Source organism: Labeo rohita, unplaced genomic scaffold (assembly GCF_022985175.1).
Source record: "Labeo rohita strain BAU-BD-2019 unplaced genomic scaffold, IGBB_LRoh.1.0 scaffold_1830, whole genome shotgun sequence".
In the NCBI taxonomy this organism is placed as follows: Eukaryota; Metazoa; Chordata; class Actinopteri; order Cypriniformes; family Cyprinidae; genus Labeo; species Labeo rohita.
This window is the reverse complement of record NW_026128034.1, coordinates 1-13,138: the sequence shown is the minus strand read 5'-3', so window position 1 is coordinate 13,138 and position 13,138 is coordinate 1. Positions and strand designations below refer to the sequence as shown.

At 36.6% G+C, this 13,138-nt stretch overlaps 1 protein-coding gene across 1 annotated transcript; it reads right to left on the bottom strand.

Annotated features, from left to right (window-relative positions):
* Nucleotides 1–748: 748 nt before the first annotated feature.
* Nucleotides 749–12,224, bottom strand: LOC127158985 (von Willebrand factor A domain-containing protein 7-like). The gene is made up of 15 exons (XM_051101938.1): nucleotides 12,142–12,224; nucleotides 7,733–7,945; nucleotides 6,348–6,632; nucleotides 5,963–6,056; nucleotides 5,702–5,830; nucleotides 5,275–5,461; nucleotides 4,864–5,033; nucleotides 4,526–4,635; nucleotides 4,207–4,323; nucleotides 3,923–4,117; nucleotides 3,694–3,826; nucleotides 2,471–2,623; nucleotides 2,235–2,330; nucleotides 1,602–1,867; nucleotides 749–1,462 (listed from the first exon to the last, which is right to left on the bottom strand). The coding sequence occupies exons 2-15, from the start codon at nucleotides 7,928–7,930 to the stop codon at nucleotides 1,085–1,087; spliced, it is 2,511 nt and encodes an 836-aa protein (XP_050957895.1). The 5' UTR covers nucleotides 7,931–7,945; nucleotides 12,142–12,224; the 3' UTR covers nucleotides 749–1,084.
* Nucleotides 12,225–13,138: the final 914 nt, after the last annotated feature.

Here is a 13,138-nt window from a genome sequence, read left to right as displayed (position 1 = left end):
TGTATTATAATTGAAATCTACTGATGCAAAAGGTGCAATAAAATAAACCACTTGAAAGTGTGTTCATTTCATTAGTCTTAAACAACACTTTATGAAAAATCAAATAGCCCAAAATCTCAAAACTGACCAACGCATGAAAAAAAAAAAAAAAAAATCTAGTGTCTAGTTCTAGTGTCTTACATTTGTAATAATCTAAAGCATTATTTTTCAGCTGTTAACATTTAATTAGTTAATCTTTAACTGGAAAATCCTCACAAAATATTACATAGCTTACAATTAGACAGTGTTATAAAAATGTTCAAATAGACAATTGTTTGATTACCTTTTCGCAGATTTTGCGTCTGTACACTGTAACTTACTGTATGCACAGTCTCTGTCAGTATATTTATACACCTTTATACACATGCCGGCGTCACACATACTTTTAATGTAAATTAGGAACTGTATAAATGATTATCCTTTCTGTAAGTGTGTGTGGCTGTAAGAATGTCAGTAAGGAAGAATATATACTTCCTTGTTAACCACTATTGTTGAATGTACGCTTTTCAAATCACGTACACCTTGTGTTTGATCTAACCATAACAACTGCGTCTTGGTCTCCTTGACAGCTGTTAATGACCCACACCAATGCGTTACTTACTTCCCTCATAACAAACTTTCCCAGAACTTGGTTTAATATGTATTTTTAATAATAATAGTGGTAGACCAGAAGTCACTATTGCATACATGTATTCACTTAATCCTCCAAACTGTCTAAAACCTTATAACTTTTAATCACTCGTGTGACAAGAGTTCAGTGCAGCCCTTTAGCCAAGGAGAAACTGAATGAGAGTGGAGCTATTGTAAAAAGCAAAATCAATACATGTGCTTATACAATGCTAATGCCCCTTATGTGAACTTTGTCTTTAATAAACATTCAAAAAGATCAAGAGAATATACTGCACTACTAGCTTAGCCACAAAAATTGACCCTGGAATTTCAATAGTAAACCTTAATCTCGATTCTTTAATATTTACAAATGGTCTCAAACCCAAGACAAGTAAAGATTTTAAAATAAAGCGCTACTTGCTGTGCTAAATGTTATTTAGAAACATACAAAATAGCAAATGAAAAAACAGAAGAAAGAAAGACACATGGAAAGCGAGTAACAGCCACTAAAAACAGCATTTGCTGTGGAGACAGTGAGTCGCAGTGTGACATAATTCAGATCAGTTGATCCCGGAGCTTCTGCCTCAATAGTGAGTGTGACATCCGTCCCCGACTCTGTGTTGGAGGGTGCAGTCAGTGTGACACTTCCTTGAGCGCTTCCCCCTGTTCCCAGGGTCAGAGAGCTGGGGAAGGTCATGCTGAAGCCCTGGTCAGTCCGAGCTCTGATGGTGTAGTTGCCGCCTGTAATATTAGTGGCCACTGTAAAGTTGAAACCCAATGGGACTCCAGGCTTTGTAATGTTCTGTGATTGTGCCTGTGGTGTAAAAGATAGGGTGAATGCATGATATTTGTCTCATTTAGTGATGAGTTTTTTAACATCTTTTGTACCAAACTTTGAAAGTTAAGCACATTTGGGTTTCTGTACCCAACATTTTGCCACTGACAGTTCTTACCGTGACAGTTATTCTAGATCCTTTATACTGGGTGGGTGACTGTCTCTGAAATCGACTAACCAATGACGAGTCATTCAACAGTCCTTTCAGCTGCACCACAAATGCCCACTCTGGGATTCTGTCTATGTTGACCAGGAAGTCTGTCGCACCAACAGATTTGATGGTTCCACTAACAACACCAGATCCAAAAGCTTCAACTAGAAGCACGTCAGTCACTGCGACTGAATCTCTTCCAGTCACAGAGACATAGAAAGTAGCATTCCGACCTGATTAGAAATCACAATTAAAACACAGTGAAGTATCAGAACATATGTAACAAAATAAAATTATCAGGGTGCTGTCATATTATCAATATATCCAAGCAGGATTCTGTTGGTCAATTCTGCAAATTTGCATGAAAAATTTGAACCCACTGCAAAATCCTAATGAAATTACTAGAGTTTCCCCATGAAATTTCATAGCACAATTATAATTGTAGTGCATCTTAAAGCAAAATTTTGTGTGGATGTTTTTTCTTTTTTAAAACTAATACTAAAACAAGACATTAAAAATATATTTTGAATATTAATGTTATGATGCATGATTCCCGCAACATGATGCAGCTTGGAGAATGGATGATACATGATGTTGTACCAATAAAAGGGCGGGTGAAACTCTGTCCCCACGAGTCTCCATGACCACCCTCAACTATCTCCACAAAGTAAAAGAGGACGTCCACAGAACTCTGACCTGTATTCACAATTAAAGGAATTTTGAATTATGAAAATTTTGAAACTGTTTTCTGTAATAATTTAAAGCATAAGAGCTTTAGAAAACATAAGAGATTAGTATTTTACTCCCATTTTTTAATGTAGAAATAAAAACTTTACCAATAACTTTCAGGCTGTAGGAACTTGTAGAGTTAATGCTGATCTTCCATTCCCCTGTCTGATTGGCAGAGTTGAGTTTTATTGTCTTTAGATTTCCAACAGTCTGGATGCTGCCCAGAGGACCATCTGCCACTGAACCTGACTGAGACACACCTAAAGAAGTGGTCAAGAAAATGTATTTTAGTATGTACATTAAAACAGATGGTATTTGCATAATAATTATTACATAATCCTAAACGCAAAGCCCAAACATTCTATGGAGCCTTAAAGGTATACTCCACCCAAAAATGTTAATTCTCATGCCATCCAAGATGTATGACAAGTTAGCTGGAAGCTATGGTTTATTCCTATCTGAACATATCATTTAGCTTCAGAAAACACGGATTCATCAAATGTGGTTGTATGGATCATCATTGTGCTTGTTTTGTGTGGTTTATGAGGTGTCAGATTTGGGATGGAAACGCCTTTTACCTTGCATAAAATAAATGGATTTTATTCGTTATTGTACAGAGTTTAATTTTGAAATATGTTCTGTAATGTCAGCACTGTTTGTTTATCGGCAGTTTTTGGAGTCAGTCATGGCCTCTTTTAGCTACGAGTGAAACATGAGGCCACGGTCTGAAGTTCGCAGTTAACTCAGTAAACAGCAGTCCTTCACCTGCTCAGATTTCGGCAACATACTGGCATGAGAATTAGCACTATTTCGCTAAAAATCACAGCTAAAATTAAAATTCTGCTTTTGAATGTCTAAAATGCTTGTTAAATGAGTTTAAATGTATGTAATATTGTAAACTATGCTGTATTCACCCAAATAAATTAAATTTGTCTCATATTTTGCCCATGTGTTCTTGCTTAATAATAAATAATCTTTTAATTCATCTTTTGATTATTTCTGTTGCCTATAGCAATTATGTGTTTGTTTTTATAAGTTACAGTCCATTTTAATCCAGCAATATAATTATTTTTTAACAATAGTTGACTTAAATAAAATAACCCAGCATGTTAGGTAAACCCAACCAGCTGGGTCAAAATAATCCAGCATGTGTCCTGTCCAAAATTTACCCAGCGATGGGTTGCCAAATAACCCAAGTTGGGTTGTATTTAACCCAGTATTTTTTAGAGTGTAGGTGAATTATCTTTTTAAACACTATAAACTAATTAAATACATGCTGTTCAGTACAGTACAGTAGCTGAGCATTCTGATCATAATTGTGTTGTCGTACCAGTAGGGCTGTAGAGGGTAAAGACCGGAGAGTCTCCTGTGATATACACAGTCACGCTGGACAGAGTTGGATCCAACACAAATGAAAAGTTTTCTGCCTTGAGTGGATTTCTCTCTACTTGAAGAACAGTCACCTTCAAGAAACAGGTTTAACCACATTAGAGAGTTATGGAGTTGCATGCATAAATTGAATGTCATTGTGACATTGTGATCTCATTGTTGGAACGTACAAAGTCAGTGGTGGTTATATCTGAAATGACTGACGTGGTCTGAGATAATGTAGAGTTTGTGACCTCTATGGTCTGTCCACCAGAAATATGGGCCAGGTCTCTGTAAAACTTTATGTCTGACTGTGACAATGATCTTGATAATGAGACATTCTGTTGACTTTTCGTTGAGATGGAGTTTGTCAGCAGGAAAGTGACCTGGATTGCAGAAAGAAAGAAACATCTTAAGACAAGGTATCTCTGATCCTAACCGAAGTAACAAATCAAGCAATTCTGCAGGCACTCACTTTTGACAGGGTGCTTTGCATCATGCCTTCCACTGAGCTTTTTAATTCTGTGTCCTTTGCTGAAGCATCAGTGAAAACAAAAATATCTGATGATGGAGGAGCTCTTGTCAATGTCAACTACAAATTCATGAAACAATGAAACAACAAGACAAAAACTTTTAGTATGGTACTATGACTCAGTATTGTGGATATCAAAGCTTACCACAATCTTTCACAATCAAAACTTTCCAAATAAATTGTTTTTGAGTGTACTGATTTCAGTGTGAATTTTTCTTAGGCTGAAAATTTTTCACTGTCTAAAAACACTAAACACACACACCAGCAGTCCTGACAGGCACATCCCTGGGTTTAAACTATCAGATGTTGACAGGGAATTGATTTCATCTTTGAATTTATCTGCATCCCCAGTTCTTATCAGAGGTCCAAAATCTGTGTAAGACACAAATACATTACTACAAGAGCAGGAACATGCACAGTGCATTTTCAATATAAACTGTAGTGCATGTATATGGAATGATATAAATATGTTGAATATGAATGTTTTAGTTTCACTTTATTTTAAAGCACACAGCTTTTTAAATTTTATGGAACAAAATGTTTAATCCATATTAACACAACATGGTCATATGTTTAATTTTTATAGCACAATATGACTACCCTGGTCATTAAATGGGACTAGAATGTATTCTGAAGGCTCCTCTGATGTTCCTTTCCTGCTGTCTATGATACTGAAGCACACTCTCTTGGCCTCTGCAATGTAATTAGACAAACTGCCTGAGATGTCAAATACAAAAGCCAGAACTGAGGTCTGACTGAGGCCCATCAATCTGAGAGAAAGAGAGATAAAAGTGAAACAAAAACTTAAGCAATAGTTCTACCAATGTTGACAAAAAGTGTGCATAATAAGCTATGTGAATCTATGTGAGTGATGTGAAGAAATGTTATGGAGATTTATTACTGATGGAATTATTAACTTACTAATGCATAGCTTCCAAAACCTTGGAATACGGTGGATAAATATGCTACTTTAGCAGCATGAAAGGAGGAAGAAGAAAAAAGTTCTCATACCGAAGAAAGGCTTGGTCGCCTGTGGCTAGTCTGATTTCTTCCAGCAGTTCCATAGTAGCGTTGATGGCCATTTCAGCAGCACGCTGGTGAAGCAAGCCATGTTCTGAATGGATGTCATCCTTATTGATGCCTCCAGTGGGTTCTTTAGAACTGGTCCTGTCAAGAGCACTGCCATGGCTACATTTGCCTGAAAGAGTTAAATATATTTTTGTTTAAACCAAGTGTTTGTGAGTGTAGCAGTGTTGTCGCTAGGAATTCTGGGCCAGTTGCACAGTTTTGCTGTGAGGCCCCTTCAAAACCACATTCTTTTTTCTTAGTGTAGTTAGAAGATAAAAATAGCACTTTTCATAACTACTTTATTTGTAATTTACAGCTTCAGGAGAGCTGTAAATTACTACCAAATGTATGAGATGCTAAGCTTTCCTACCTGCAGGTTTGGTTGGCAGAATAAGGTCGAAATATCCTGAAGTTAATATCTTCTGCTGCAGTACCTCTGGGAGAATGTTGTCAGTGCAGTCTTCTCCAACACAGCTTTTGCACGTTTTGGTATTCTTAGCTAGACGTTTATTCATCCAGAAGTATATACAAATTACTTGACATATTAAGATCATATGATACAGTTGATTGGGCAATTTAATTTTGAGATAAATTCATAGACTGCTTCAGAAACAAGTATATAGAACAGTACTTGCTAGGTTGTGGAGAGGACGCTCAGGTTTAATGAGAGTGCTGAAAGGAGCAGTGCTTCCCAGTTCCACCCAGTTGCTGTGGCTATAGAAATCCTGCACATAAAAACATATTAATTTTCTAAATTATAAATGTATATATTCAGTGTAGCCCTACTGTAACTCATAAACAAGTGACAAAGCCAATACTAAACACAATATACTTTGTAACCCTTTGAAGTAAAAAAAAAAAAAAGCTAATAATATTGTAATATTTTATCTCATTTTTAAAAAAGCACATCAGACTAAATTCAGATTTTTCTAGAATTATATAAAATAGCAATCTTGATTTTGCATAAAATTAACTTCACACACATATTTTCAGGGACTAACCAGAACTTAACATACCTGTAAAGTATGACACACAGCTCCAAGACTGGTGCTGCCAGACAAATATTTCCCCTTTCTGGTGCTGATTTTGACAGCAGCTACACCCTGAGTGATGAGGTCCCGTCCATTTTCGAAATCTTCATTATCAAAATGATGAGCAGTACTGAACTGCTTTCTATCCACAGCTGCATTGCTAAGGGAAGTCTGAACAACAGCCAGATTGAAAGTGGATAGTTTTAATAAGGTGGCATATGAATTTGAGCAGGCTCTCTGGACGATAGTTGGAGTCAGTTTGTTGTTGATCTGGGGTGGGAAGTAGAGGGGAGAAAATTAGCATTGGCCCAGTAAAAGTTCCAAAAAAACCCCCTTATGAAATCTTGCCGTACACAGAAGAGGATTGCAAGACATTGCATTTAAAGTGTTGAACGTATGTTCATTATTACAGAATATCATTAAGAGTTAAATAGTTTACAACTGGGCTTGTTTCTCATTGTATAAAGGTGAAATATGAAATTGTTTTAATTTGAAAAAACTTTCTTTAAACTTTCTTTAAACGTTTCTGATTGTTTAATGCATGAGATCCAAAAGTAGGGCTCAATCAGCAGTTGTTTGTTCCTTAAACTTGGAACAAAATAGATTTTTAAATAATATTTTTAATATTTATAAACGGCCCAGATAACACATGTACATCTGCAAGATGTCTGTTAAAGATCACTTGATCTGGAAAGCATCTGCTGTGTACAAACATAGAAACATCTGTAAGATGTCAGTTTTGCATGCATTCTAAATCATAAACATCTTAAAGACATCTAATAGACGTCTATTTGACATATATGTCCTATAAACATACTGCAGAGGAGCAAACAGTCCAAAGAATATGTCTTCTAGATGTAAATGCATTTGTCAAATAGATCTCCATGATGTATGTTTGCTATCAGGGGACATCTTGCGGACGTACGTGTGCTATCTGGGTACTACAACATTCCCAGATAGCACACGTATGTCTGCAAGATGTCTGTTAAAGATCACTTAATGTGAAAAAGCATGTGCTGTGTACAAACTTCTGACAGATGTCTGTAAGATGTCAGTTTTACATAAACATAAACATCTAATTTGATATCTGATAGGAAACGTCCTACAGACGTACAGCAGAGAAGAAAACACTCTTAAAAAACGTTTTGCAGATGTGAATGCAGACGTCAAATAGACACCTCCGAGATTTACATGTGCTGTCTGATCTAAAATGTTTTTTCCTATCTGTTGTCTTTCACAGCATAGCTCAGGAAAGTCAGTCTCTTCTTGTAAGGCATTTCAATGTGATAAGGTTGCAGAAATAATCTAAATTTTAATAAAATTTCTAATCAGGAAACATCTCAAAGTAGTTCACACTATTCTTTTCTTACAGGTAGCGTAAAGTCTTTCCCACGGGCAGTGGCTGTGTCACGACACACTTCCGCCACCTTGCGGAGGAAAGCTGCCTCAGTGATTTGTTGATGGGTGAGGGATCCATTGGTAGGGAGGATTTTGAATGCTGCAGCCTGAGGGGGCCGAAATACAGCCCCCTGGAGCAGAAATACAGCCACTACAAGCAGTGGAACCATGACTGTTCACGACAACTGTGAAAAAAATATTATTATGGGAATTAATTTATTTATTACAAAAGTGATTCATCACAAAATATGCCTTATTTAACAATTACCATGGTGAGTGAAATGCTTAATGCTTAATTAATGCTGCGTTCCAGCTCGAATGTGGGAACATTGAAATGTCCAATTTCCAATCTCAACCATTTTCAGTAAATCACACATCACGTTCACATGTTGACAACATGGTGTCTCACCACATGGTGTCACAACGAAAGCGTTACGTTTTTTGTGTGTCCATTTGGGCAAAAACAGAAAACAGTTAACACACATGCTGCCGTTCGTTTTGAAAACAGTTGAAGAAAGGAAAAAAAAGTATGATTTTATTAACATTATGTCTACTTTTTTTTTTTTTAGATTGACGTAAGGTAGCTTTTTGACATAAGGTAGCTCCACATTACGCTCGATGGAAGCAGTGACATCAAATGCGTCACGCTGAGGTCGTGATTGATCCAGAGGGGATACAGCTCAGACCGGAAACTAACAATGAAATTAATTTTTCTACCTATTATATTGTGTTTTATTAACGTCTACACCTACTCCATACCTAAACTTAGCCCTTACTATAATACAAAAACAGTATTATTGTCGGTCAGTGACCGCAGTAAAGATAGTTTGCGGTTTGATATTCGGATTTCTTTTGGCTATAAATACACAACGCGCTGTCATAAACATGCAAATAATCCCGAATGTGGTTCTCCATGATTTGTGAATTCTGGTGATGATGTGCCTTTTGGCCGAAATTTTATTTTATTTTTTCGACTCTTAATTTTATAATGCTTATAGCCCCGAAAGTTGGAAACTTAGCAGACTGAAACCAGTGTCATGTGAACCAGCTTGATCTGTGAATTTTTTCACAGCAAAGCTCTTGTCCGTAACCCCCTTGGTAAGTCCGCTATAGTAAGGAATGTGAAAAATATGCGCTCTTCATGTTTAACGTATTTTGCCATTAAACACGCAGACTGCTCAAATACAAAAACATTGTTTTTAAGTCAAACTCGATTTGTGAAAACTTTCACAATCGCTATTTATTGCGTAACAGTGTTCCTTATGCTCTGCTCTCTTTTTCTTCTATCAGTACTGGTCAGCTGACCCTTCCCTGAGTCATATTATTCACTATTCTGATCTGTGAAAACTTTCACAGTTCAGTACTGGTCAGCTGACCCTTCCCTGAGTCATATTATTCACTATTCTGATCTGTGAAAACTTTCACAGTTCAGTATTGGTCAGCTGACCCTTCCCTGAGTCATATTATTCACTATTCTGATCTGTGAAAACTTTCACAGTTCAGTACTGGTCAGCTGACCCTTCCCTGAGTCACTAACATCACTATTCTGATCTGTGAAAACTTTCACAGTTCAGTACTGGTCAGCTGACCCTTCCTTGAGTCATATAAATCACTATTCTGATCTGTGAAAACTTTCACAATTCAGTACTGGTCAGCTGACCCTTCCCTGAGTCACTAACATCACTATTCTGATCTGTGAAAATATTCACAGGTCAGTACTGGTCAGTTGACCCTTCCCTGAGTCACTAACATCACTATTCTGATCTGTGAAAACTTTCACAGTTCAGTACTGGTCAGCTGACCCTTCTGTGGGTCATGTAAATCACTATTTTGATCTGTGAAAACTTTCACAGGTTAGTACTGGTCAGCTGACCCTTCCCGTAGTCATATTAATCACTATTCTGATCTGTGAAAACTTTCACAGTTCAGTATTGGTCAGCTGACCCTTTCCTGGGTCACTAACATCACTATTCTGATCTGTGAAAATGTTCACAGGTCAGTACTGGTCAGCTGGCCCTTCCCTAAATCACTAACATCACTATTCTGATCTGTGAAAACTTTCACAATTCAGTACTGGTCAGCTGACCCTTCTGTGAGTCACTAACATCACTATTCTGATCTGTGAAAACTTTCACAGTTCAGTACTGGTCAGCTGACCCTTCCCTGAGTCACTAACATCACTATTCTGATCTGTGAAAATATTCACAGGTCAGTACTGGTCAGCTGGCCCTTTCCTGAGTCATATTAATCACTATTCTGATCTGTGAAAACTTTCACAGGTCAGTATTGGTCAGCTGACTCTTTCCTGGGTCACTAACATCACTGTTCTGATCTGTGAACATTTTCACAGGTCAGTACTGGTCAGCTGAACATTCCCTGAGTCAGTAACATCACTATTTTAATCTGTGAAAAAATTCACAGTTCAATTTGGGTCAGAATAGTGATGTACATGAATCAGGAAATGGTCAGCTGACCAGTACTGAACTGTGAAAGTTTTCACAGATCAGAATAGTGATTTTAGTGACTCAGGGAAGGGTCAGCTGACCAGTACTGAACTGTGAAAGTTTTCACAGATCAGAATAGTGATTAATATGACTACGGGAAGGGTCAGCTGACCAGTACTAACCTGTGAAAGTTTTCACAGATCAAAATAGTGATTTACATGACCCACAGAAGGGTCAGCTGACCAGTACTGAACTGTGAAAGTTTTCACAGATCAGAATAGTGATGTTAGTGACTCAGGGAAGGGTCAACTGACCAGTACTGACCTGTGAATATTTTCACAGATCAGAATAGTGATGTTAGTGACTCAAGGAAGGGTCAGCTGACCAGTACTGAACTGTGAAAGTTTTCACAGATCAGAATAGTGATGTTAGTGACTCAGGGAAGGGTCAGCTGACCAGTACTGAACTGTGAAAGTTTTCACAGATCAGAATAGTGAATAATATGACTCAGGGAAGGGTCAGCTGACTGAACTGTGAAAGTTTTCACTGAACTGTGAAAATATGTTTTCACAGATCAGAATAGTGAATAATATGACTCAGGGAAGGGTCAGCTGACCAGTACTGATAGAAGAAAAAGAGAGCAGAGCATAAGGAACACTGTTACGCAATAAATAGCGATTGTGAAAGTTTTCACAAATCGAGTTTGACTTAAAAACAATGTTTTTGTATTTGAGCAGTCTGCGTGTTTAATGGCAAAATACGTTAAACATGAAGAGCGCATATTTTTCACATTCCTTACTATAGCGGACTTACCAAGGGGGTTACGGACAAGAGCTTTGCTGTGAAAAAATTCACAGATCAAGCTGGTTCACATGACACTGGTTTCAGTCTGCTAAGTTTCCAACTTTCGGGGCTATAAGCATTATAAAATTAAGAGTCGAAAAAATAAAATAAAATTTCGGCCAAAAGGCACATCATCACCAGAATTCACAAATCATGGAGAACCACATTCGGGATTATTTGCATGTTTATGACAGCGCGTTGTGTATTTATAGCCAAAAGAAATCCGAATATCAAACCGCAAACTATCTTTACTGGTCGTCCGTAGCTCTTTATATATCTCTTATCCAGCGCTAAACACCTGGATATGTACACATTTTAGTTTAGTAGCCTAGTTTATTTTTCTTACATTGTAATGTTTCCATACGTTAATTGTATGTACTGCTGGCTATGTATCAAATTTCATCTCGAGGATATTAAAGATGTCCCTTATGACACACCCATCAGGTGTGTTTGATTAGGTAAACATTGAAAATGAAAATAAAGAGGTTCCAGAACAATGTTTGGAAACATTTCTAACCAAACTCTTATCGAACACATTTAAATTCCCAAATAAAAATCTTACACTTAACAGAAAGAAGGTTTGGAATTATGAGATTGAGTAAATAGTGAGAAATTTTTATTTTAGGGGGCTTTAAAGGTAATAAGAGTACAACTGAGAGAGAGACTGAAAGCTAAAGTGTCACATTTGTCAAATTAGTAGAGAAAATAAACAGCAAGGAGAATATGTTATTTTACATTACTTTTAAAATGTACTCTACCACTACTACTCTAATTTAGAGGTGATTTTTTCAATTAAATGTAATATACTACATTACCATAAATGTGTTTGTTAAATTTAAGATTACACAAATACAAAAGTAAAGGAAAAAAGATATATAAATATAAAATTATATTACCTTGTAGTTTGCTTAAGAATAATGCATTTGCACTATACGTTTGTATATTTATATCTTGTAAAGCCACAAGCACGAGTGACAGCATAAATTATCAAATTTGAAGAAGATAACCTCATTCCATTTTAATCATAATTGTATGCGTTTTCTTAAAAAATAAATAAATAAATAAATAGTAACATAACAACAAAATACACCTACCCAGAATGTTCCATAGAATCCCCTAAATATAGCGGAGGTACTGTAAAAGAATGGAGACAAAAAGGAAAGTAACACGTATAATCAGGTTTGTGCAATGTTACCCGCCTTTCATAAACAGAGGTTCGGGCTGGAATGAAGACTGATTTCATTCCCCCACACCCTGCTGGTTTTAAGAAGAATCTACCCTGTCTTTGTTGGTCCTGAAACATGATTTCTGACAACTAATCAGGTGTAAGGACTAATGTTAGGTTTAGGCTTAGTTCCAGGTTTGAGACTTGCTCACTGTTGTTCACTTAATCTATGGTTAAGGTTCGTGTTTATAATTTAACAAGATTGTTGTTCCAGGGCCAACAAAACATGCTGACCCAGTAACACGCTTGTAAAATCAGGATGTGCCATTTGGTCCTTAGAAATCATATAAAGCAAAACCCTTTGAATGTCACATAAGATAAAAGAAAATATCTTAACCTGGAACGAAGTTTGACTTCATTCTCCACAATCGTCCTTACAAAACACACAGACCATCAAAAGGTTTTAATGCCAAATAAAACAAAGGATGATTAGGGCTATAATTAAGTTTGACATTCCTAGACTATATGCGTGTAAGCAAACATTCCTGTTTAATGATAAATGACAGCTGTGGGGTAAACTGTCAATCCTGGATACTACATTGCATAATCAAAACAAAAACAAAAATTAAATAGTCAGCATATTAGACAGGAAATTAGAGCTTTTAATTGCTTGATGAATACAAACTCTTCATTTGTGCTGACTGAATCAGCAATGTTTTTGGCATTTTATTTTTTAGCATGCCCCATATAGGAGTTAGTTGGAATTTCTTAATTTATGAATTGACTGTACTCCAGTTTTAACTGTGCTAAATGAGACAAGATTATGCAATGTAAGTAGCTTACCTAAACCCAGCTGTCACAGGACAAATCAAAGTCTAAAACACCTGGTTTCAGTTCTATCAAAATGTGTTACTGTTTTTGTTTGT